The sequence below is a fragment of the Wasmannia auropunctata genome, unplaced genomic scaffold (genome assembly GCF_000956235.1).
Source record: "Wasmannia auropunctata unplaced genomic scaffold, wasmannia.A_1.0 LD335244.1, whole genome shotgun sequence".
NCBI classification, from domain to species: domain Eukaryota; kingdom Metazoa; phylum Arthropoda; class Insecta; order Hymenoptera; family Formicidae; genus Wasmannia; species Wasmannia auropunctata.
The window spans coordinates 107,758-135,088 of NW_012027646.1; the positions used below are offsets into that span (position 1 = coordinate 107,758).

Here is a 27,331-nt window from a genome sequence, read left to right on the forward strand (position 1 = left end):
TTATCATTATTGCCATTATTATCATGGATTATTATTACGATTATAAATATTGTGTTTACCGTAATAATGTGTAATATACGAGGTTACACGGAGCCAGAGAGACCTTGTGCATTTTCACCTGTCACATTGATTACTATATAATTATATTAGTAATAATAATAACGCCTTTTTACAGTGAGCATGTTACATTGCTGTTGTGATAAAATTAACAAGTCGTCAGTTCTTTCGTTGTATTCACGGCGGCAGTGTTACTAATTCTTTCTGTTTTCATGTCGAAGTAGCCGAGTGTTAGAATCATTTTGCTGTAACAAAACTTGTGATTAAAGTTTCCAATTAAAAAAGGTCATGACTCGTGTGGGTTTGTATAAGATCGATTTTATTTATTGTAAGTGCTATATACATTCAATATTTTGTGGCAAGATGACACGGAAATGAAATTGGACAGAACTCCTTTTCAAGACCTGAATGTCCGCTCAAATTCTTGTCGCGCTTATCCGTCAGATTGGTGCAAAGGTTTATCTTTTTCTATTAATATCGATATGTTATTTTACTATATATTGTACGTTTTATTTTTTTAAAAGGAAAATTGAAATAATTCTTTCTAGATGAAATATACGTGCGTCGTAGACTGCCTTGATGAAATGTAAACCTGCGCGACTCTCTGTTCCCAATTGTTGAGACTTTCCGCACCAATCTGGCAGCATTGGCAACGCTCTACACGAGGAAGCTATTCTCGGAGATTCTCGATCTACGTTCGTCGCATCGCCTGCTTTCTGATCTGCTTGCGACGCGCCTGGACCACACCGTAGACCACCGCGGCGAGGCTTCGGCAGGTGCTCCTGTGCCTCGGGGTGCCCTCCTGCTGCAGCGTGGCTTTGCCCAATACAAAGTACGTCTCCATCGTACCCTTTCCCTTCACCTCGATTAGCCCGCGTTTCTGCGTCTGGTAACCCCTCTTTTCCAGAAACTGTTCACGTACGAATGAATTGATGAAATTAGTGCGATTCTCAATCGCTATTTTAGAAAATAAAATATCGAAAAAGAAATGCATGAATTTAGATTACACGAAAATATCGTTAAAAAAACGTAATTCTGTATTTACTTTCCAGGAGACAAAGTGCGAAAAATTAAGAAACGACTTGCACACGAAGCTCAAGATTACTTTTTTTAAAAACCACTGTTATTGCTGCTATTATTATTACCCTGGCGATATCATGCGGAACTTGTATCTTGCCCATCACGCCGGTGGAGTCCATCCTGGAAGCTTCGTTCACAGTATTGCCCCATATGTCGAAGACTGGCTTCCGGGCCCCGATCACACCGCCTACAAGGGGTCCGCAGCTGATGCCCACTCGCAGATCGAAGTTGTTGAACGAGTGAACGTTCACGTCGTCGAGACGGTGACGCATGGCCACCGCGTAGTCAACCAGCCTGCACAAGTGCTCCATGTCGTCGCCGTTGTTATCCTGCTATCCAAATTTTAGTCTTGTATACCCCGTATTATTTCATCCACTTTTAATACAAATATTAAAAGGTAAATTTTTCAAAACTAGGAATTTAAAGATATATAGGATATTTTCAGTATCAATATGATTCTGTGGGAATCAAAAATATTTTCAATTGTAAGATTTTTTTGAATAGTTTTTTCAATTTTCTTTCTATACTGCATTACAATTAAATTCCAAAATTGAGAAATTCGAATATCGATAAGCTTGAAATTTTCATGGAGAGAAAACCTAAATCAGCTAAGAAATTTTTAGCAAAAAGAACATCCGGTGACTTTATAACATCCTCGTATATCTTGTTAAGACATATATATATTGCGTTGTATTATATTTTATATATTTATATTGTTACGATTTGGCTGGGATTCAGACCCGACGCGGCCATATAAGTGGCGCCGACCGTCTTTATCTTCTCGATGCAATGAAACGGCGGCTCGTCCAGCAGCTCGTCGAAATCAGCTGTGTATTGCAAGTAAATTACATGTCAAGCATCAATATTATGAAAGTGAAGAAGAAAAAAAAAATGAAATGAAGAAAAGAAAATATGAAGAGGATATACATTGATTTTAATATCATAAATTATACTAATTTAACGAGAAGTCGCCGTACCGATGATCTCGTTAAGCAGACGAATGCACTCCATCCCCTTGTTCACGTCCTCCGAATAAAATTCCGTGAAGTTCGGCACGCTGGCGAACATCACGCCGACCTTGTCCCGCGACTGCGAGTAGAGTTCCTGCGTCGACGAAGGGATATTAGTACGGGGAGCAGCGTATTTGCCTAAATGAAATAAGAGCGAGCCCTACTTCCGGCGCGCGTTCCGCCGTGAGGAAGTGATGCGCCACGTGGTCCGGCAGGATGTTCTTCAGGAGCTGCATATTGTTATGCCGCGACTCGATCATGTCGCTCAACTCTCTCTCGGCCTGCTGCTTCCACAGGAAGTCCAGACGCGACGTCACCTCCACCAGTCTGCCGTGGTACGTGACCATCACGAGGAAGACAATCAAGAAGGTCAGCATCTGCGCCGGTAGAGATATCGCCGATCTGGAAGAGAAATTAAGAACGAACGAAGGATGAATGCTGTATGAGGAATTTTCCGATCATTATTAAATTAAAAAAATGCTTCGAATTAATTTTACACTCCGACTGCCGAAATACAAGCTTCGTCACATATTCCCGGGCCTTTTCGACACACAAATTTGTTTTTATTTGTTATTAATAGAGCTGTTAAATACATTTTCTCGCGACAATTAAAGGTTTCACCGCACATTTAAGACTGAAGAGCATTTAAATGTGAAAGTTATAAGCCCGCCAATATTTTAAATGTCGATCTGAGCAACTTACGCGTTCGTTTCTTTCTCGGTGAACATGTCCTTGCACACGACGAGGATCAGCACCGCGTACACCAGGACAATCGCCGCAGCTAGCGCGGTCTTCACCAGATAGTATAACTTCAGAGCTGAAGCGAGCGCGATGAGGCACAGAATCCATGTGAACACCATATACTCCGGCCGGATACAGCCGATCTCCTCAAGCTCGTCGAGACTCCTCAGAGCCAATCGCTTTGAGCGAATATGAGCAGCTTTGAGCGGCTCCTCTTCGTCGACAGAGAGAATCCTTCTTTGGGAGCCTCCCTCGGCGTCGCGTTCGAGCGCGACTCGTCTGTAATGCCGGCTTTCGGTTTCCGGCTTTCCGTAATGCTGCTCGTACCTGCGATAATATTAAACCATTTGCCAGGAAGTCATAGTAATTTCTTTTATCTTTTTATTTCTTTCAATTAATTCGTAAAATAAATTTCGCGTAATTCTTTCTGCGACAACGAAGAACCTTCGAATTTACAGTGCCCCCAAATGGCGCTGCAAGTATTGTAAATACAATCAACGTCATCTTTCTTTTTTTTTTAAATTTAATGACCACAAAACACACCTGTAGAATCTGAAGAACTCTCTCCTGCTTCTTCCAGGCGCCCTATCATTCACCACTCGTGTCAGTTTCAGCTCGATATTGCTGGAACCCGTTTCCAAAGTGTTGTTCTCCGTCGAGGGGACAACACTCTTTCCACCCTCGGTGGACTCGTCGCTCAGGGCAGCCTCTAGGAACGTAAGGACAAAGTGATCCAGGCTCGAGGTGGTCGCCGTCAATTTCTCCTGCATTGGAAGCGGTACCGTCGCGATCGTTGTCGGTACCTGCTGTTGCTCGAGCACCATCACTTCCTGGTAAGGGCGTACCGTGATGGGACACGTCAGCACGCCGATGATGGATGTCAACATCATCAGGCTGATAACGCCGCAGATGAAGACGGTGCGGTGCTTCTTGTTGTGCACCAGCATGGACGACGTGTGTTGCAGATACGTCGGCATGCCCTTGAACTCCTCCGCCATCACCAGGATCGACGACGCCACCAGTATCACCGTGGTCACCAGCAACGAGATCAGGAGAATCATGCAACTGCGGTATTAACAAAATTAAAGTTATCGATTTATCACTGTACGTGCGACATTTTTAGTTATAAAAAGAAAATTAAAATTCTTGATTTTATAAAAAAAAAAAAATTAACAATTTAAATAAAATATGAAATTTTAAATTAAATGTTTTGGAAATTAGATAATGAAGAAGGAATTATTTATTTCCAAGAAACAACCAATTTGATTCGTAGCAAAATTTATGTTTCCAAACACAGGAAATCGATTGTTAATTGATTAACTTCCGACTTGCTTATGTGTACTCACTCAGACAAGATTATGGCTTGGCAGACGGCGATGAAGAGCCATATGACGAAGCAGCATATCATATTAGACTTGAACATGTCCTCTCGCAATTGATCAAACTGAAAACGCGGTTAATAATACAGAATATCTCGTGATTCATTTTGATTTTGATAGAAAATTCGAATTTGTATATTATTTATTTTTTCATTAGATCGAATAAACCCAAGAACAATAATGGTATCAGAGGAATTAATTTTACCTTGGATTCCAAGCTCTCGTCGTTATAGCGCAAGGTCCACGTGTTTATGTTCGCCGATCTCATACGTTTGTTGCTGGCAGTCTCGATAGCGCCCTTCTTCTCGCCGGACGTCGTCGAAGCTGCTTTGTTGCTCGGTTTGGCTGGCTGGCCATTCTCCTCCTCTAGATACTCGGACTCCAAGTTACTCACCGATGTAGCCGTGTTCAGCTACGATTGCGAGGCAAACAAAGTAAATAACATTTATGACTACCATATAATTGCATTTGTTGCATTATTAACTCAATTAATGAGTTACATTATTATTAATTCAATTAATTCATTAAATATTATATATGGCTCATTTTCAGTTGAATTTATTATTAATCAGATGCATTAGCATTTTAACGCTCACATTCTCGAACGGAATTTCAGGCGTCCAGTCAACCCCGATATCGTCGTCCGGGGGTGCATTGCTGTTCACGGCATGTGGATTATTCACTTTGAAGCTCTTCTTGTTCTTGTTCGCGGCCAGCTCTTCCTCCGTCCAGACCTTCGGCTTCGACGACTGCCTTCGTCTGGACTTCTGCGGCTCCAACTGCTTGATGAGATACGTCACAACGTTCCTGTCCTTTAGATAATTGTCCCGCTCGCAGCCATAGCCGGGTTCCACCTCGTAAACGTCGTTGAGGCACTTGAGCGTGTCAGCGGAAATGTGTACCCTCCTGTAACAAGATATAATTCCCTCGTTTTGCTTATGAATTTTGCATGTCGAAGGCTTTAACGAGATAAGAGATTTGAGGACTTGAACGGGAGCCTCAAAGTTAGTAAATCTATGTATTTTCTTAAAGATACGAATTTTCGAGAGTAGATTAACAGTTAATAAATTATTAATCGTTTAATTTTATAATATGTGGTGTACATTCTGTATAAGTGTTTTTTTTATATACCCCGGTATTCCTCCGCTCTCGAGATGATTTGCGAGCGTCACGTCGTACGACCACACATCGAACTGCCACTTTCGCAGACCCAAGACCCCGCACAGCACCGATCCGCTGTGTATTCCTATCCTCATATTCAAATCCACCTGCGCGACAGGAAGATAAAGGAAATTTCGATTTAAATACGCTTAAGACATGAAATATATTTCGTGTTTACTTTATATAGATATTTATAGGATATTTGCTCGAGAGACTTGCTAAAAATAAATTAAGATCTCTAATATGCAGTGTCATTCAAATATTAATCACAAATTTGCTTAACAGAAAATACACCAGTTTTAAAGGTGTATTTTAGAAATTTATCTTTCTTTTCTGAAGAGATTAATTTATACGGGAGTAATCTCAGTACCTTCGTAGTGAACCTAACGTCCCGTATGGCCTTTATCATGTGCAGGCCCATCTCGACGCAGCAGTGAGCGTGATCGCTCCTGGCGATCGGCAGGCCGGAGATGCAGTAGTAACAGTCGCCGAGGAGCTTTATGCGCAGACAATGATTCTCCGCCGAGAGCTTGTCGAAACGGGCGAACAGGTCGTTCAGGACCTTCACCAACTCCTGGGCGCTGCACTGACTCGCCAGTGCTTTACAATGAAAAAAATCATCGTGAATCGTCACCGTGCGCTGTCACACAGCTCTAACTTACATATTGCATATAATGTAGTTAACTTAATTTACATAATATATTTTATATATTTAATATGTAAATCATATATATTGCGTATATAAAATTAAGTGAAATTTTTCGTTCTACGCTATCGTAGGCTCTAAAACCGAGCGCCAGCGTACCCGTGAATCCTTTGATGTCAGCGAATAGGATGCTGACGTTCTCGTAACGGTGGATGTATATCCGGTGGAACTGATTCGGCGTGAATGATATCGTCCCACCACGTGCCGTCTCGCGGGCGATGTCGCGGATCATTTCCTTCGCGACGAAGTCGGGCAACACTTTAACGGGATTAATTGATTATGCTTCCATGAGACACGTGTATTAACGCGACGATAAAGTATAAAAATGTGCAGCTCGAGGTTTCGCGAAATATTCAATCCAAACTGGGTAGATTATATCTCTTTAGCGAGACATAATCATATCTGTCGTAAATATTCTCCGCCTTGAGTATCTTTACAATTAATTCTCTCGTATATTAGACAGAAACGCATCTAAATGAAGTCCACTTCGTGAATCTGAAAAGCAGAGCTCCGCCGTCTGTTTTCACTTCCGAAGCTCAACTATCGAGAAACTTTGGTGGCTTATATAATTTTGCGCAAGTAAGTAAGCCTCGGGCGACATTATTCCGGCATCAATTTATTGAAAACAAACAGTCCTATGGCGTTACGAGAGAGCGAGTGATAGTGGGTCAGAGGTGGTATTTATGTAATCCAGCGTAATGTATCCCGACGATGGGATATATTTTCGTAGCGGTCGCTACGAAGAGCGGGGAGGATCGATATATCGGGTGGGATCGCGGCGACGTAACACGCAAAAGGCTATTGGAAAAACGTGCGTCCAACCGGCGCAATCGGCTGAGAGAGTGTCTAGTGACCCTTTTTGACACTCGGCCGAGCAAGTTACACGGACGAGCGGCGGCGGCGAGTTACCCGCGCCGCGTGTTACGATAAATATGCACATAAATACCCAGCCTAGTTACGACCCCGCGGCTACCGACGCCTCGCGCCGCGTCTTTCCTCTTCGAAAGCTTGCGAGAGAGGTGCTCTCTCAAAGATTCCCTCCAGTTTCTCTCACACTCGCTGTGAGGGGGATACTCGCCGAGGATACTCTAATCTATCGGAGATACTCTAATCACGTTTCTTTAAGCTTCGGCCGTGAAGGCACGAGGCGAACGGTATGAAAATCAATTCTCGCATGCACGTCCTGCTCTTCGCAACTATTCTACTTCAACTACTTGAGCCAAAGAAAGAAGAAGTCACACTTACTCCGTCAGGAACTTAAATAAAGCATTTTTATTTCCGAAGCACTCTCAGTCCAAGATGTTTTAGATTAGTATTAAAATTGTTAGATAGATAATCCTTACATTCAACGTGCAGGATTACGTTCAAAAAGTAGGATAGCTTGAATTTGTTTTTTTTTTTTACCTGAGAGCAGCAGCTTTTCCTGTCGATTGTTCTCGTTCTGCGTGCGTTGTCGCGTCTCTGTGGAACGATGGGTCTCCAGGAAGGCTTGCCGCTGTCCCCGGTCCGTCAAGTACTTGGTGTACATGCCGGCCAAGTTCACGGCCAGGTACAACAGCACGTTCGTCGTCAGCATGCGAATGATACACGCGGCGTCTCGCAGCTGCAAGAGATTCAAGATCATTTAAAAGCTTTAAAATAATTCGGGCTGAACAAAATTAAAAGAGCTAAGCAAGATAAGAAATGATAATCAAGAAATTAAAGATTCAAATTAAATCAGAAGTTAAATTAAAAAAAAAAAAAAAAAATATAAACAGAATTTAATGTTCGCATGTTTCAGTAAATATTAAAATTTCACGCACGATAAAAAATCATTACTGAAACATTCATTATTGAAATTATCTAATTTCTAATAATGTTCTTATTCGTATAAAATAAAATGAATCAGAGGGTAAATTAATTAAATAAATTTTTTAAAAAAACTTTGAACGGAAATTCCATGAATGGTCTACGATGTATCTTCTCACGTATGTGGAGTCCTGCAGGAGACTTATGCCGGCCATCACCATGTGTGTTAGCGCCGTTCCGTAGCCGGCGAGGACGCACCATCGCAGTGGCAGAGGCAACATCGCGTAGGGCGCGTACACGACGAAGAGTATGTACCACATGAGCCGCTGCTGCGTGGTGAAATTCAGACCGGCACCTATGAAACCTGCAAACGGCCACGGGGGATGCGGCATTTTACTTGCCGATATTTACTTCAGTTCTTTCTTCCGCATTAGCGTGCTCGATCAAGAACGGGAATACTCGGGCGCGAACGGAGATTTGTTTAAAAGGTTATTTTTGCGCGCATCTTCGGAATGAGCGGATGAAATTATCGGCTACGATCTCCGCTTTGCTCCACGCTCTGGTGAACGTTCGCTCGAATTTTAGCTGGCCAGCAGAGCAAGACGCCATTCTATTCAACTGCGGAATCGATACAGCAAAGTACCGATAGCCAGCGCAGCTGTTAGAACGATGTAAAAGTTTTGTCGTTCTTGCCAGTTAAAGTTCAGAGCGAAGTTAACAAATTGCAAAGTAATTTCTGCGCTCGAAATTCAAATAAAATAATCGCTATTGACCTCGGTACATTTTTTCTAGAGAGAAGAGACCGCTAATTCTTTCTTTTAGATTTTTTTTCTCTTAAATCATTAGTTTTATTTACGAAACCGAGCTTTATGGAAAGTTTATGAAGCTTTATAGAGAGACGAAATCCTGCGTGTCAGCCCGATATTCCCAAATCGAGTAGTTGCATCGAGTTATAATTATGGGGATCGATAGGTCAGAATGAGTCGCGTGGGCCTCACCTTGAGAGTTTATTAATAACCAAGTGAATATCGAGGCCCAGTACAGGTAATTGTTAGAAAAGCAACGCCACCAGCCGAGCACGCAGATCACCAGATTCGCCGCCATGCAACACGCGGCCCACGACAAACCCTCGATGAGTCCACCGTTGTCCGGGTCCCGTTGCCAGAGCCAGATCCCCGTTAGCGTGATCTGCGTCGCGATAAAAATCTCTTCTATCACACAGTTTACCAGGGAACACGTTTATCTTTCAATTTTTATCTTCTATTATTCTTCGTCGAATTTCGAAGAGAGTTTGACTTGAAATTTAATCAGACAATCTTCAGCCTAAAGATGTATAATAAAAAAAATATAAATGTCGTACACAATTTCGTTTTATTTTATGAAATATAGAAATGTGACGTAAAATTTATTGGCAGCCTCATAGAAAGTATAGTTTTAATTTAAAAGTTTAAGATATCTGTATTTCTCTATAGTCTAAAGTTTAATTTTGCAGGATATAAAATTGTAGTTTAGCTAGACAATTTTTAAAGATAAAAAATAGATTTCTACGTAAAGATTCTCTACATGAGTTAATAAGATTATATTCTACATCTTAGATAAATCACAAAGTCCAAAATCTGAAGAGAAGTCTGGGATGATTTTAAATAATAAATACAAAATTGATTTAGATTTACTTTCGCTCACCTTCAAGCTGAGGTCCACGATGTTCAACATTATCAGAGACTTCTGTCTCTGTCGATTCGAGTAGAGAAGGTAGGACGTCTCCAGCTGCTTGTTGTGAAAACTGTTGGTCAGCGAGGGCAGAAATATTCCCTTGTACAGCGTTCCCTTCTTGAAGACATCTAAAACCACACGATCGCGCACATTCCCAGTCTTTTCTCCTCGTATACTTTACGTCGGGGGTTAAACGGGAAACGCATCCCGGGACCGGGGATTTCGTACCACGTAGGGTCTGAGCCTCCTCATCGTCCACGGCCTGCTCCGATCCGGCGGCGGCGTCCGATTCCGCGTTCGCGGCCTCGTCATTCTCGACGGGTGCCTGGCCGGCGTCCTTCGATTCGGCGGCGACCTCGGGATCCGTGTTGGACTTCCGGTCCTCCCACGCCGCCAGTCCCTCCCGGCCCAGCCTCTCGGAGGTCAGTTTCTTCACCGCCTTGATCCATAACTGTTTCCTCGGCGAAATGCTCGACCTGCCCCACGATTATCACGCGTGGTGTATCGATTCGTTGACGAAAAGAGAAAGATGATTGATCGATAGCGTTGTGCAGTGTGAAATTTGCCCACAAACGTGTTCTGATTGTTACATAGAGAATTTTACGTTTTGCTTTAATTTCATAATTGTATAATTCAAGTAAACTACTCTAGGACGTGTTCATATTCCCATCCAAGTACTCTTCAGTATCTTATCCTTGTTTACTTACTGTTAATATTTTTCGGTAAGTAACAAGGATAAAATAATATCTGAGTGGCACTTGGGTGAGAATTCGAACGCGCCCCTGAAATTCTGCTCCAGAGATTTCAAAGAAATATTTATAATTACGTAGGAAATTTTGGCGCAAGAAAAGTTATATTTCCTGCAATATGAGAAAAAATGGTACTTTCGTAGCGAATTAATAGATATTACTGAGTTACTGTAAACAAAAAATTATTTTTAAATTCAATGATTTTCAAATAATCCTCGTGAAAACGAAATGTATCCAATTTTTATCAGGTAAAATACTTTCGTTCTCGATCAGACCAAGCGAATTTCACACTTTCGCGAAGGGACAGAGGAGAAGCGAGTTGGCTACTCACTCGTTGATGCCCGTGACATCGCTGTCCAGCATCATGCTCCAGGTCTGTTCTGTAATCATTATCTCCCCGATGATCCGCGGATCACGACTGACCGCTCACGTTGTGATCGTCAATAAGGCAACAAGTGCCTTAGCGTCATCCGGCATTGTTCACAGACACCTTGAATGAAACTGACTTGCGAAGAAGCGACGATTTGTTCGCACCACGGCGGCGACGTTGCGGGGCGAACGTCGGTTTTTTTTTCACGAGAAGTAGATATAACTCTCCGGCAAGGAAAGACCCCCGGTAAGAGAGATCGGTCGGTCCACGATCGCGATCGCGTACGACGGCGGTCGATCGACTCCGTTCAACGTGATCCGGCCTGACTCTTTAGCTTCACAACCGGCGGGATGCGAGAGGCGTCTGATCGAAGTGTCATATCTTTTCCTTTCTCCTCACGGCGTATCGGGTCGTGACGAAAACGCCTCCACGGGGACGCCTACGTACTTTTTTTCTCCCTAACACTTGCAAGTGTCCCTTCAACGGCTCTAAGTGTTGTTATCAACTTCTTCGTCAATATTAAAATGGCGCGTCTCCGCGACACGCGAGGTCTGACGAAAAAGAAATGGCATCAAGAAACGGTTCGTATCTAATTTGGAATTGGAGATATCTTTTAAATAAATTATCGCTTCATTTTCTGCATACATAATTGCTAATTAGTGCGTGTATATTTGTGTGTATTGCTTTATATAGTGATATAAGTGCACGTCAAGAAATTATACAGTATTTGAAAATTTATGGGAAAAACAACACATCAAAATAAAATCCTGTCAGCAGAAAATTTTCAGGTAATTAATGACTAATGAATTACTAATCTTCTTTTTTTGATTTTAATTCTCAGTAATTTTTGTCAGTAATTCTACGATGCTTTCTTTCTCATCAGCCATTTCGTATTTTTGCGAGACAAGTCTTCAGATTCATTTGAGTTTTTTTCGTTATATCTTCGAACTATTTTCGTCACGACTCGACTCTCTTCGGATGAAGAAATGAAGTATTCAATCGCGATACGACAGATAGATGATAAAGTTATGTATATATGTTATCTACTGTTCATCGAAATTGCAGTATCAAAAAATCGCAATAAATTTCACTATTATTGTAACCAATCAAAAAGTAAACTTTGCATCTTTAGTGTTATTTAATCTAATATGAAATTAATTTAATGGATTTTTAATTGCGTTGCAATTCCAATAAACAAGAATATAAAAAGAAAGATAATTTGTATGAAATAAATGTTGTACGTCTACATAAACAGATGATTTCTTTGTAACAAAGTTTTAACAAAAAAGTATACTTTTTAAACACGATAGCCAGTAGCTTACCTTATTATGTCAATCCTCAGCAAAGGGAACAACAACTCCTTCCTGCCACGTCCTCGGCATCGAGTCCGTAAATCGCGGGAAGAACTCGAAAATCGGGCGCGCGCTTCCTGACAAGCCGACGAGCGGGATCTATGAGATGACCACAAAGTTCAACCCGCATCCCCCATCATCGTCGGCTCATCCCCCCTTGCTGAATCCGATCTGGAGAAGGGGCGCGATTGTCGGCTTGGCCGATACTTTAGAATAACATTGCTATCGTGATATTGTATTTTAAGGAAGATGCCCCTTGTGAAACAAATTTTTAATGATCTAAATTTGTATTCCCTTAGAAATAATAAAAATAAGTCTGCTTCGTATATTAATGTATAGTATTGATGAATATTATAGAAAATGCATGTGATCGATTGAATTTATAATATGCTGTTTAAATTTAAAAGTTCGCATTACTTAATGTTGAGTTGTACTACTGAAAAATAATAGCCGTGCGATTTATCGTCGACTCGCACTGCAAGTCCTAATTTTGAAATAGAGACTGTGGCGGCTCATAACGGATTGCGTCAAAGCTAAAAGTTCGTCATTAGGGTGCATTCGTTTGTGCAGTCACTGCCGCAGATGTATCATTTTATCTTTCTTATTCGAATATTGAACAAGGATAAAATAATATATTTGCGGCAGTGATTGCATAAACGAATGCACCCATTATATTACTGCTGCCAAAAGGAATAAAATGTTGGTGATTCAATTTAGAAAATTCATATATTTAGCGCTAAATACGCATTTATAGCATAACGGCGTCATGAATTTCTAATTACTATATTATTATTACTATATTATTGACAAATAAAAAATACATTAAAAGAAATTTAAAAATAAATTAAATTTTACAAATTACAAACGTTTAAAATTTTAAATATAAATCTGAAACAAATTAACTAAAATATAAATTTTCCAAATAAAAATGTTGAAGTTGATAAATTATCGACCACAGATAAGAACAATGAAATATATATCAATATATAGCGTAACCAATCCGATTTTCAGAATTTGATTTTTAAATTATAATTTAAAAATTTAGCAACTTTTACAATTTTATTTTTAAAATATAACTTTTCACGCGATTATAGTTTTTTATTCAAGAACATAATGTATATTAAAATGTCATCGTTGTTCGTTCATGGTTTAATATGTTACAATTTTCCTCGCTAAGGTGCGCTGTGACTTCGCTTCTCTTTGGAGTTTCCCTTCTATCACTTTTAAATTATTCTTGTTCAAGCTTGGCATGCGAATTATTTTGGCTTGATTTTAACGGAGCACAGCGGAGCAAAAGGCAGTAGTGGATGATACAGCGTGGGAGAACGTACAAGAATTTTTCAAAGTAAGGTTAAATGTAATGTAACGTGGAAAAATATTCAAAACGTGCAATACACACGTAGACATTAATAACTAAACAGATGTTATATAGTGCAGAAAATAATTAATTAAATACAAAATTTAAATTAAAATCTTCAATGTTAAATAAGACTATTATATAAATTTATATTTTATTGTATTAAATGTATTATTATAATGCTGTTATTTATTAGATAGATATAAATTAATACATATACATTTATTATTTCTATATGACACATTGATTATGCTTAAATAAATCGATGTATATCTTTTCTCTTTTCTTGCAGAGATGCATTGAAGATTTTCTTAAATTTATTAAGATAATTCATTGAACGACGCACAAGTATTCACAAGGCAAGATGCATTGGCTCAAGATCTCATTTATCTTGTGCATGTTTGGATGCTTTAAGGACTTCCGGCCCTCTGAATCATTTGTGACAGATTATTTAACTGGACCATGGAAGAACTTTACAGATGATCAAGTAAGTACTTCAAATATTGAATGATTTTATCCATTGAACAATTAAATTATGTTAATAATGTTCAATTTTTTAGGTGAATCAGGAGATCATTCCTGTGTCCACATACAGCTATTTAGCAACATTGATACTTGTCTTCTTGATCACAGACTTCGTCAGATACAAGCCTATCATTATATTGTGTGGTTTCTCCGGCGTCGTCACGTTCCTCATGATAATACTCGGAAAAACTGTGATAGTATTCCAGATTCTGGAATTCTTTTATGGCCTGTATATGTCCACAGAGGTAGCCTATTATACTTATATATACGCCAAAGTGGACAAGAAACACTATCAAGAGGTGACCGGGCATACTAAAGCAGCCACGCTGTTTGGCCGCAGCATGTCTGGCTTTGTAGCGCAATTAACAGCTTCCTTCGGCTTACTGAACTATCACCAGCTCAATTTTATAACTCTTTCAGGTACGCAAGATAAGATAACCTGAATGTATACATATTAATTAAATTCAAACTACAAGTCTGATTGCGACTTAGCAATAATCTGCATAGAATTCTACACAGCTTGTGAAAAGTAATGATATTAGTTGATATAATATAATATAACATGTTTAGAAATATGACATGTTCCTTACGCATTATATAAGATACTTATATAAATGACGTTATATATTTTATTTTTCAGCTAACATTTTCGCGACGGTCTGGGCGCTTTTCCTGCCTTCTGTAAGTCAATCGATGTACTTCCATCGCAACGGTATTTCCGATGAGGAGCAACGGAAAGGTGCGCTCGATCATCAGTCGCAACATTCAAGTAATCCGCGAGAATCGCCCGATATAGAGAGTGGCGAAACAAAGTGTTGTTTTACAGTGTTAGGCGGGCCATTGCTTCGCAAGATCAGAAATGCGTATGCGCTGCTGTGGAAACACTTCGTGCAGGCTTATACCAATTACCGCGTGGCCAAGTGGTCGGTCTGGTGGGCACTGGCCACCTGCGGCTACCTGCAGATCATCAACTACATTCAGCTCCTGTGGCGGACCGCGGTGGGTCCGGACGACATGATCTACAACGGTGCCGTGGACTTCATCTACGCGATTGTGGGTAAGGAAGACGTTTCAATCGTCTTTGGTCGAAACACGTGCCTTATTCCAATTTTGTAAAATCAAAACCAGAAGTCGGAACAATGGAATCAATTTTGAACGATTGATTAGTCTGTCAACTGTATGGAGTGAATTTTATGCAAGTAGCTTCTTTGAATACTTTCAAATTTTATGCGCTATAGTTTCATTGTTTTTTTGTAATTTGAATATTATATATCGCAATAAGGATAATAACTATTGCAATCACATTCATGCTATCTGTTAAGAATGGGTAATTTTGTCTCTCTAATCTGAAATAAGTAGATACTGTGCGATAAGCTTAATAGAGGTGGTTGATAACATCAATAACGTCAGAGCAATAAACTTATCTGAAATAAATCTTGGTAGATAATATATATTTTTGTTACAAATGAAAAGAAAGAACTATGAATGTGCTGTAAAAATGTATTTGCGCCAACAAATTGAAAAATATTACATGTTAAAAGAACATCTTATTTATCTTAATTAAAAAATTTATTCAATTCAAATCTAATTGTAAGCAGAATTATTCATCAATTAAACGCAGATCAGTGAGATTGGACGCGCTATGAGATGCGCGATTTATAGATACGTTGAACATTTTTAACCATAAATTCATTAAAGCTTAATTAAAAACTTAATTATCGATCTTTTAATTAAGTTTTTAATTAAAATATCGATAAGATAAAAGAGCGTAACTGAGAGAAACGAATTAAATTAAATTATGTAAAATTGGTGATTTTTTTTTATATATATATTTTTGTTTTCACCAGGTGCAGTGACCGTATTTTGTGTAGGGAAGATACAATTAAATTGGACCCTATTAGGAGACATGATGTTGTCCGTTTTCTCGCTCCTAGAAGGCGGCATACTATTGGGATTATCTTACAGTTACAACATTTGGTTTCTATACGCCGGCTATATCATATGCGGCGTGATTTATCACACTATGGTCACTGTTGCAAGGTGAATGCAATTAATTAATTAACAATACGATTTGATCGGGGAATAATTTCGATCGGAAGTTGAAATAGTTTCTTGATTCTTGAATAAAATTACGATAAGCTGAACGAGGAAATGGGGAAGTAAATAAGCGTTTTGCTTTTGCTTGTTCGTAGCTTCGAGGTCGCCAAAGACATAACTGAGGACAGCTATGGTCTTGTGTTTGGGATAAATACATTCTTCGCGTTACTAACGCAAAGTTTACTGACGTTCGTGGTCGTGAATACGCTCATGCTGAATATCAGGCAGCAGGTAAGATGATGCGCTAAAAGCACTTCTAAAATTGAGTGTTGGCTATCACCTCAAATAATGTCGGCAACTATTCGCATTTCAGTTTTTCGTCTACGGCAGCTACTTCCTCGTTCTGGCCATAATGTACATTGTGATAGGCGTCATCAATATCGTGCAGCACTATCGAAGCGGCGCAGGCTTCCACGTGTGGCTCAGCGATGACGATAAATCCGCGAGTGATGCGAGTAACATTGAGCCGTCCAAGTCTGAGCACGATGGCAGTTGAGGCAGACGCATCTTAACTATCAATTCAATTTGTAGCTCGAATTACGCACATAGTTTTTTAATTATTGAATTAGTCTACGCCGTGAATATTATTTTTATAAAACAATTGTTTTATATATATGTTCTTTTCGCGACGTGCCGTTGTTCCTAAAAATTTTATACATAGAGATTTATTGTACATACAGTATACGCGCAGTATTAAATTGCGAGGTAGTTATTTTTATAGAAAAATCGAGATACTTTGCACTAAATGCCAAAAATCGTTTTTTCAATTTCGTTTTCAAAGCAACACAAGTTTCGTGAACAAATTATAGATTTGAAAATCTTTTTTGAAAAAGAAAAGTGCAATAAAACCAAATATTTTTAAATAATATTTAAAAATTAATTTTAATATTAATATTTCAAAACTTAGTTTCAGTTTTATTTAAGATAAACTTAAAATAACAGATTTAAAATCCATTGAAGTTCGTCAACTTCAATGGATCAATCTAGTATTATTATGACTTATATTATGCTTCGTGACGAAGAGATGAATGATAATTAAGTTTATATTAATACAATCTGCATTTATCTATTTTCTTCACACAAGAGTTTCTTGTAAAAAGAAATAATAATATAATGTATTTATAAAGTATCTCTATTTTAGGAAATTATCTTGAAATACGTTTCTGTTGTTTTAATATGATTGATATTTTGTTGAACAAAATCCTGATATCCGAACGAAATGCGAATCTTAAATTGTGATTATGTTCTAAAATCTTTTTTCATTTACTTCCTTAGATTATAATGATAATGATAAAAGATAATGGTTTGTACAAAGCGGTTGATTAATTTTAAACATAAATTACTTCGATCAATAAAGCCATTGTTAGATATCGTGATACTACCCACTTTATCAAATTTTTAATCTATAAATATCAAGTTAATCTTCAGATATCCGGAAAAAGAAATCTCTACGTGTTCTAATTGAGAAATTTATTTTCAATAAACTTCATATCATGTAAAATAAACAAGAGTTCGATTTGATATTGCTAATTAACTTAACAAGTGTAATAAATTAAAGATGGAACAAAGATTTAAAAATTTCTTAATTGCGCAATGAATTTACTAATTAAATTTTTATCATATCAAATTTGTTGTTTTTTATCGATTGAATTAAATAAAAAATATTGTATCAATGTCTAACTTTGATTTAAAGTCGAAAATAAATTTTTATAAAATTTTATTACCAATTAAAAATTTTTAAAGATTAAATTTTATTCGTTAAATAGAATTTGTATTGTTATTTGATTTATTAAAATTGATGAAGCGTGTTGATAAATAACTTGGGATTTTCCAACGCTTTTCTGCTGCTATTAGCATTTACATTGTTATTCAATTTGCACAAACGGAAATGTGTCTTTTCAATCATCTTTTTCCAATAACGGTAAAAGCTGTGGTCCATCGCAGATGTGCTGATTCGACTGGGATTTTCCCAGATCCGCGCCGAAAGTGCGTACGGACTTGTGTAAACATGTGTGTAAATAATGTTCATGTGAATGGCGTTGCTACATATAAAGCCACCACGACGATGCGTAAAAACACAATCGTAGATACGTTTCGTTACAAGACGCTGTTGTAAAACAGTCCTTAAGAAAAATCTCCGTATGATAAATCGGTGCTCCAATAATCATGATTTATCTCCAGGTAAGATTAGACATAATTAACGGACAAGATTCACATCATTCATAATTCAACGATCTAATATTTAATTTAAGTAAAGTATCGTTCTGTGTTCGCGATTTTACTTGGCGAAGAAAACGTACGTCTTTTATCGAATCTAATATCCAATTTATTCAGAACAAAACGATGTTCTTTCTCTCGGTAATAAATTCGTTTTTCTTTTGCAATGAGAGTACAATCCACAGCAATATGATCCACTTTCATTTCGTTAGAAAGATCATTTATTATTTGTGTTCACGTCTTATAAATAGTCAAAGAGTTTCTTAACGTGAAGAAATCCACAAATCCATTTGTCGGAAAGATTAAATGTCTTGTTTGCTGCGACGATAATGAGGTAAGAGTGAGCATTAAGTTAGCATTCTTAACTCCGAGTTAACGGAATCTTTAATGAGAACGAATGACATTACTTCAGAGAATACGTTGTTTGTTTGACAATTAGCCAACGTGTGCCGCAATTAGAACGTGACATCGTTGCATCGTTGCACTGTTTTATTTCTTCCACTCGGTATATGTATTAATAATTGTAAAGCTTGGTTAAATTGTCATCTTAACGTAACTCATTTTAATGTGAGACACGTGTAGATTGAATTATAATGTGTGCGTGAAGAATGACTGTACAGAAAATTTTCGGTAAATTATGTCATCGAACGCGATTGACGACAGGAAATTACAAACAGCTTTTTTTTATTAAAAACAAATATTTACACGATTCATCACTTCTGACATCATAATCCAATATAATATTGAATTAAAATACCAGCAGCTTTAAATTTAACACACTTGTATCCATTTCTACTAATATAGATTAATTTTCATCTCGGGTTAATTTTTTATCTGTATGTTTCGGCTTATTCTTTATCTTTTTCAATTTCCCAGAACAAGAACAAGATAAAGAATAGAAGTTAAGCCGAGAAAGTTAATCTCTACATTAGTAGAAATGGATATTAATCGCTCATCAGGCCAATTGACCTGTCAATTTTGACCTACAATAATCGCAGATAGACAAATTATGTGCAAATCAGCACATTCTGATTTTGAAAATGTATGATAAATTATATAATTTCTCGCAAACTTGATAAATTCTGATAAATTTGATAAAAATTCTTGACACAAGAAATTGATAGGAAATTGAGAGAAGGATGGAATAAAATCACTGCAAAATTTTAACTTTGAAAAATTTGGGCGTGACTGGAAGTAAACATATCTCGTTAAAGGAATTTACTTCTTATGAGTAAATGCACGAAACTAAACCTCTTCGGAGATAAGTTTTTTTCGTGGAAAGTAAAGATAGAACACTATAAAAACACACATATACACGCGTCTTTTTAGAGGTAGCAGGGATTTTGCAGGTAATAAAATTGATTGTGATCGGGCATTTCCAAGAGATCAGGAAGTAATGATAAGTTCGCACGACAAGCATACATACATAAACGCGTTCAGGGTCGGGTGGAAAGGAAGTAGCTTGACTGAAACGAGGACTCAGGAGGATTCTTCTCGCATTACCCTACACTAGATGTATACACGTCCGTTTCTCATTGTTCAAATTTAAGTAAGTCGAGCGAATAGATTAATATACGTATAAAATTACATAAAACACGCTTCCTTTAATCTATAGGCACGTATTTAATTCCGAGCCTGAATGTCTCGTAATTATTTCTAAATTTTTCTTGAATTTCTTACAAAATTCCTCTAAATGCAACTTTATCAGATTTTCTTGATTTTTCTTCGTACAATCCGATCCTGAATCCCCAACTCGTTGTGACTATGTCATGACGTTTTCCGCGCAAACATGTGACGAGTCAGTAGTGGGGAAGAGTGGGGCTGGCTAAGGCATTCTCCTCTAGCGTGTCTCTTCATGAATTCATGATCGCTCCGACTTCAGTTCTGCCTCTTCTCGATCGTCGCTCAGACCGCTCCAACTTTACTTCGTACCAATTACCGAGACGTCACTTGATTATTCATTTTACTGGAACTCTCTGAGAGAGTGTCAAACAATGTCGTTCCTCACGGTAAGTGTCGACGTCGACGTACATTTATTTTTCCTCTGCGATCCCATTTATTTCGCTTCGTGAAATCCGTTACGAGTTTTTTTTTACAGAGAAGATTCAGAAGGCGATCTTTCGAAAGTCCGAAATTCATTGAAATATCACTCGTTGTTGCTAGCATCGCGAATTGCCTACAAAAGATTGTAAAGCACGATCGTGTGTTGTTGTACCCCAACCTGAAATGACCCTTGACTGCCTGGTCGGAAGTTCAACCGCGATAAGTCTTATCGAAAAACTTGCGAATGTCTTCCTCTCGAGAATAAATTTCTTAAATTAATTTCGAGCGAGTTTGATACATGTATTAAAAAGTTATCAATTTTGGGTTGAAAAACGTTTTCAATTTTTTAAATTCCTAAAGAAATTTATTAGATGGTTTACTGAAAACGTCAAATTCTTTATCTTTCCGATTAATAACATAAAATTTCTAATACGATTCATTATAATATAATTGTGACAATCGTTACGATTCACGACACAACATTGATTCAAAATTGAAAGAGATTTATTTCGAAAGTCGATAGACGGAGCAAATTCGTAGTCCGGGATAGTTTTAAGTGTTTTGACTATCCAGAATGAGTTTGAAACGGTTTGAAACGAGTTTCTTCGTGTGTCAAACAATATCAATAATATTAAAACACGGTCTATTTTTATTTCATTTTATCTAGAGCGACGTCAAACATTTATATAATAATATCTCTCGATATCCACAAATATGCATTTACACATACATATCCAAAATCTAGCAATTTTATAATAGAGAACAATGTAAATGATGGCGTGATATTATCAGGCATAATCATCTAACAATTATTTTGTGTTTTTAGTATACATTTCATGTTTAACTTGGCAATCAATCTCACATTGACATCGAATGTTATTCTCTTAAGTTTATACTAGAAATCTTAGTTCATTAACGTTTTCATTTAGCTTCAACGAATATTAATTTCACTAATAAACTTTCTACTATAATTTTCAGTACATGATGTGTAGACGATATAACGTTTCCCAGAAAATCATTCGTATATCGTTTTGTAAATACATTGTAATCACAAAAAAATATTTTACATTCCTGTAGATAAATAGAAAAATAAATGCCGCGCGGTCCTATTTCTTCGTCTTCTGAAATAATTTTATGTGATCGTTATCCTTTAAAATTAAAACCCAATGTTGTCAAAACAATTATAAAAATCTGTCTGTTTAACGTTTTTCTAAATTTAAAATCCAGAAACTTGTGACTCTAAGACTTTTAGAAAAGGACAATTACTACTTAAATAAGACTCTCTGCATTACAGTTTTATGACCTTTAATGAGATAATTGGACAAACGTGTCTACGGTCTAACTTCAGACCTTCACGCTTCGAAGTATTTACGTAAAGAAGCTATACGCCGCTCTTACGTTTCTCACGGAATTCCCCTGTCGCGTTCGCACCGCTTGATCATTCATAAATCCTTGCGTCACGAGTAATTACCTAGAGCTATTTGATCGCGAGCAAACGAACAAAAGAAGAGAGAGAGAGAGAGAGAGAGAGAGAGAGAGAGAGAAAGAGTTCGATTCTGAGAACAAGGTTGACTATTCGCGAGCACGCTTGTCATGAATTGTACGTGATACGTGATCGCAATGGATAACGAGTATAAACGTACACAAAGAATTCACACGTAACATTTCATTGCCATATCGATCTCGTTCCATCTATTCCAATTATAACTCAGACAGATCCTCAAAACTCAATTGCAATCATAGTTTTAATTCACCGACCTCGTTCTCATTTTAATTCATGGAGTAATTTTAATTTCAGACAAATTCAAGTCAGTCTTTATTTCAATTCGCACCTTTTCTCTGCTCTTTTCTTGTTTTAGCTATGTTTTTTTTATTTCAAATGCTCACTATTTCCGGAGCAGATGTATCTCGCAAGTATTGTCGTGTATATGATATGTAACACAGATTCGTGGATCATCTAATTTTAATTCAGACCATTTTATTGGAATCTCCGTTTTAATTATTCCAATTTTAATTGTTTATTTTTAAATTATCTTCACAAATTAATTAATTTCAAAAATCTGTTTCCACTTTTAATTTATTTATTCCGATTTTTATTTAAATTTTACTCCTAAAATTCTAGAATTTATTAAAGGAAGTGAAGAATTGTAGTCTCGCGCTGCGATGCCATTATTAATTTTTAATTAATTATTAATGTTTCCTTATATTGAATAAAATTCATATACGTCACCGAGGGGTGTGACCCGTCTTAATTCGCCATCTTGCGAAAATGCCGCTTTTCAGGCGAGAACTTTCGTCACATCTTAATTTCAGTCATGAAAGCCGGATGCCCTATGATGTCACGGTACTGGCTGCGCCGGCTGCTTTCACTCGTTGTTAGCCGATTTCCGATCCGGTTGCAATTTCGCCGCAATTGCACAGAGAAGTAACGAATGAGAGAACATGCCCTTCCACGAGGGAAGGAAGTTGTGAAGGAATCGCGAATGATTACGTCAGGATTTGATTGAAAAAACTAAAATTCTCCAATATACATATGCACACAGAAGAAAAATATGTATTATTAGCAGACAGAATCTAATTGAAAAAATCTTGTTCAATTCATTACAGTATTAATTAAACAAATTCTCTTAATAAAATGTTATTTTCCAAGACAACACAAAGTTTAAAGGGGACATAAGATATCTACAAGACGTTTTTCACATGTCTTTTAAATATTTCTCGCAAGTAGAAATCTTTAAGATCCTGATTTTATGCTGAATTGATTAATTGATACTGATATTGAATAAACAAGATCATTTTCAATTAGACTGCAGTTGGTTAATGTTGTTAATACATCTTTTTTTTTCGTGCAGGGTCATAAGTCGGTAATCGCGATACACAATCGCGACGGCTTAACTTCGCGAAAAAGTAAAGAAACGAATTTGAAATTCAAATCGTTGGACGAAATCCTTGATCTTTGACGTTCTAGTCGGGCGGGATTAGCTACCGGCTAAAAAGACTCGCAATCAGCTGCGATGAAGCGATTGCGCGCGGTGGGCGCGACACGGTCTAGAAATTCGTATAGATTACAGGCTATTGTCGTGAGGAGCGGTCGCGCGTGTTGTGAAAAAAAAAACGTGCCGAAGGCCCAGATTCCTTCCGTCGCGTCGTCTACGTGTCTTCTGCGTCAAACGCGGCCTGTGATTCCTCGTCGTCGTCGCTTTCTCCGCCGCTCGCGAGAAAGTTTTTTTTTTCCTCTCAGATCGAATATTCGACCGAGGGAATGATGCCAGCGCGTGCGTTTTATTTGCACGGGACATCGTTAATCTCTTCGCGTTGGATGACACGTGTGTATATTTGACGATAAATCGCCGCCGAAATCGAATAACAAATTGAATTCCTTTTTTAGTTGCGGTTCCCCCCGCCATAACGCGGAAGTCTCTGAGAGATCTCTCCTTTGAAGAAAAAAGCTCTAAAGAGATTTTAATTAGCTTTATTTTTCCTATGTTGCACAATCAACCTCCTAGAGCGACCCACTTTGAACATATTATTGTTGCTTTGACGAAGGACACATCATTATATACTTATGGCCTTGACCATAAGTATAATGCTCTTTCAATTTATTGCATTTTCTTGGAGAAGACAGTAATAAAAGCCAAAGGAAAACTAACGAAATAAATTAAAGTTGCCATAAAAAATAAATATTATTTTTCAATAAAAATGTTCTTAATTTAGTTTTCGTTAGATATAGACCGTTTACAATTTGTAGGGGATGCTTTATACTTATAGCCAGGACTGTAAATGTAACATCGATTTGAATCCATTCCTTACGTGTAATATTAATAAAACATATTTTTTGACAACATTCTAAAGTTACGATATTTTCCTTTCTCTTATTTTTATCTTTTTTGCAGGTGATATCATTGCTGTCGGCGATCAGCATGATTTCGGCACAATGTCTAACAGGAGATGACGTCCCCTCGATGATGGACCCGACGTCGAGGATGTCGCTGACGGACGCCCGTTTCGGCTTCGCGCTCGACAGCCTGAGGAAGACCGTGCTGATCGAGTCGAGGGACAACGTCTTCTTCAGCCCGCACAGCATACACGAGGCCCTGAGCCTGGCGTACTTCGGCGCTCGCGGCACCACCGAGGAGTCCCTCAAGCAGGCCCTTCACATACCGAATGAGCTGACGAAAGTCGACGTGCAACGCTACTACGCCCTCGAGAGATCGCTCAGTCAATTACGTGTCCAGGTGAGCGATTCCGGCGCGATTGCGTAATTGCGCGATTTACTTTACTTCATCGTAGCGCGGAGGTATGTCAAGGTGATCATCGCCCGCGGTTTATCGTTACACCAACGTCCGGGGATAAACCGCGCTCGGGATCCCCAAGGCCCTAAAGGTGGCTGCTTCGAGAGAATCGCGGATCCCCTTGGCCGACTTTTAAAGATCGTCTCGTACAGCGAAACGCTTGCACGAACGAATTTGTGAATGACGTAGGTAACTCAGGGATTTCCGCATGAAGAAGCCGAGAAGAAATATGGTGGAAATAAATTTCAAGTTCACATGTTAAGTCAACTGCAATGTACTTCTCAAATGCGTTAGAATATGTATGACGGATCCGAAGATATATTTATTATCGCAGACGGTTTATTAGAATGTGATGGTTGTGACAATAATTTTAACTAAATTTTAAGTTGAAATAATTTTAACTAAAGAAAAGGAAAAAAAAAGTTAGAATTAAAAATAAATTATGAAGTTAAAATTAATAATGAATTCGCAGATCTTTTAAAAATGGGTTTTAGAACAAGAAATATGAAGGCTTTTCTACTCAGACCAAATGTTTAACTTCAGACTATTTAATTCGAATAAAATGATTAAACGAGTTTTACAAAATAATTTAGACATTTTTAAAATTTATTACTTCGGGGATAGAAATTTTTCTGAAAATCATTCTTGTGCGAACGTAATGTACGAACAGAATTTGTATGAAATTATCTTAGCGATTTCGCGCAGAGATTCTCAGAAGTATTGAAAAAAAAAGAACGAATTTTTTATCCTCGGTATTTCTCATTTCAGATGGGTGGATCCGCTGAAGATTCCTACGATTTCAGGATCGCCAATAGATTTTGGATTACAAATTCCAAGAAACCGCGCGAATGCATGCTCGATTTCTTCGGCGATCAGATGGAAGTAACCGATTTCCGTACAAATCCCACCGAGGTGAGAAATCAGATCAATAATTGGGTCAGCAATATAACGAAAGGCCACATTCGCGACCTCTTGCCGCCGAACAGCATCACCGAGGACACTGATCTGGTACTGGCGAACGCGGTCTACTTTAAGGGTCTGTGGGCCTCTCGTTTCGACCCAAAGGATTCGAAACGCGACATCTTCTATACTTCCAGCACGCAAAATTCTTTCACCACCTTCATGCATCAGACAGGGAATTTCAATTACGGTAAGCGTCACTACTCCACTCGAGAGAGAACTTCATGAACTTATCATTAAACTGGACTCTTTTAATTGATTCTAAACAAAATATTTTTTACATTTGACTTTAGATTTATTCAAATTTATGTATAAATTCCAATATCGTCTATTTTTATAAAAATATAAGATGTCAAAGTGAGATTATGAAAACGGTCTTTTACTTTGATGGAAACGTAAACAGCATTAGGTATACGGATTAAAAATCCGACATTTTATTCATCAGTATGCAATATTTATTTGTCTACTTTTTTTTCCTAATTTTTACGTTTTTCTTTCCAGGTGTCTCTGAAGAGCTAGGTGTATATATCTTGGAATTGCCATACAAAGGTAACGAGGTATCGATGTTCGTGCTACTCCCTCCGGGAGTATTCTCTGCCGGGCGATCGGCTCAGAATCCTTCTAACGAGCCGCAAGACGGCATCCGTCAACTGGTGGAACGTCTGGCGACGGAGAAGGGTTCCCGGGATTTACGCGAGCTGCTGGACGACGGATTGCTGCAGCACGAGGTCGTGGTCAGCCTGCCGCGTTTCGAGCTCGAGCGAGAGCTGCCGATCGGTCAGCTGCTGCACGCCCTAGGCGCCGGGGAACTGATGACACCCGGCGTGGCCGATCTGCGCGGCTTCGTCGCGGACGGCGAGCAAAGCTTGCACCTCGGCGACGCGGTGCACCGCGCCCGCATTGAGGTCACGGAGGAAGGCACCACCGCGGCCGCGGCTACCGCCCTCTTCACCTTCCGCTCGAGCCGGCCCACCGAGCCCGCCGTCTTCAACGCCAACCACCCGTTCGTCTACCTGATCTACAACAAGGCTGATCACACCATCCTCTTCACCGGCGTTTTCCGCACACCCGGCTCATCCCAATCGACACCGCTAACTCCCGGTGCTGTTTAGACAGATGTTTACGAAAAAAACTCGTCCTTTAATTTAAAAGACAGTCGGGCCGTGGAGTCTGATAACGTGGCGGAGGTTAATAAATTCGTTTTTTCACTTCTTCGTCAATTGACTCGTATGGCGTTGAACTATTTTTGTTGATGATAAGAGATGATCTTTTGGATCCTGCAAAGCTGGCGTTGTTGGTCTTTAAATCCGCGCGAATTTTCGAAGAATCGAAAGAAGGACTTTATATTTGCCGGCGATTTTTCGAGAGGCGTTTGCTGATTAATGAATCTCATTAATTTAAATTTTATACTTTATGACGTCTTATATTAAATGAAAACGAGTGTTATAAAACAAAATAAAAGTGTATACGTTAAGGCGTCAATATTACTTACTGATAACATATGGATAATAAATTTCGACGATCTCGCTGACTGACTGAAACAGTTGTTATAATAGATATTCTTCCGAATTTTATAATTAAATTATATAATCCGAATAAAAAAAATTAAAAGTTTAAAAATATTAAGCGGAGATTTATGTAATAAAAAAAAATAAATAAAAATGCCTTAAGCATACATATAATTATACACGTATTGTAATTAAAAAAATGTTTTTCAACTCCCCCGTTTTAATA

General features: G+C 38.3%; 3 protein-coding genes across 5 annotated transcripts; 2 read left to right on the top strand and 1 right to left on the bottom strand.

Annotated features, from left to right (window-relative positions):
• Positions 1–353: 353 nt before the first annotated feature.
• On the bottom strand, positions 354–9,675 carry LOC105457370 (adenylate cyclase type 8-like). Its single transcript, XM_011701994.1, has 17 exons — positions 9,606–9,675; positions 8,921–9,110; positions 8,102–8,286; positions 7,539–7,737; positions 6,234–6,392; positions 5,799–6,028; positions 5,399–5,535; positions 4,864–5,173; positions 4,473–4,679; positions 4,235–4,332; positions 3,432–3,953; positions 2,850–3,215; positions 2,312–2,549; positions 2,115–2,241; positions 1,858–1,964; positions 1,203–1,466; positions 354–967 (listed from the first exon to the last, which is right to left on the bottom strand). Exons 1-17 carry the CDS (start codon positions 9,633–9,635, stop codon positions 749–751), a joined length of 3,588 nt encoding a protein of 1,195 aa, XP_011700296.1. The 5' UTR covers positions 9,636–9,675; the 3' UTR covers positions 354–748.
• Positions 9,676–13,355: 3,680 nt separating this feature from the next.
• Positions 13,356–17,653, top strand: LOC105457371 (thiamine transporter 2-like). Of its 2 annotated transcripts, XM_011701996.1 has the most exons (8): positions 13,356–13,451; positions 13,756–13,950; positions 14,024–14,408; positions 14,629–14,727; positions 14,815–15,045; positions 15,836–16,028; positions 16,181–16,316; positions 16,399–17,653. In XM_011701996.1, exons 2-8 carry the CDS (start codon positions 13,828–13,830, stop codon positions 16,579–16,581), a joined length of 1,350 nt encoding a protein of 449 aa, XP_011700298.1. In that variant the 5' UTR covers positions 13,356–13,451; positions 13,756–13,827; the 3' UTR covers positions 16,582–17,653. The 2 variants fall into 2 exon arrangements, with proteins under 2 accessions (XP_011700298.1, XP_011700297.1); XM_011701995.1 differs by having other exon boundaries at positions 14,629–15,045.
• A 489-nt stretch (positions 17,654–18,142) lies between these two features.
• LOC105457372 (serpin B3-like) lies at positions 18,143–27,138 on the top strand. 2 transcript variants are annotated; one of them, XM_011701999.1, is made up of 4 exons: positions 18,143–18,266; positions 24,239–24,580; positions 25,406–25,787; positions 26,099–27,138. In XM_011701999.1, exons 1-4 carry the CDS (start codon positions 18,252–18,254, stop codon positions 26,707–26,709), a joined length of 1,350 nt encoding a protein of 449 aa, XP_011700301.1. In that variant the 5' UTR covers positions 18,143–18,251; the 3' UTR covers positions 26,710–27,138. The 2 variants fall into 2 exon arrangements, with proteins under 2 accessions (XP_011700301.1, XP_011700300.1); XM_011701998.1 differs by lacking the exon at positions 18,143–18,266 and adding an exon at positions 19,043–20,311.
• The last annotated feature ends 193 nt before the right edge of the window (positions 27,139–27,331 follow it).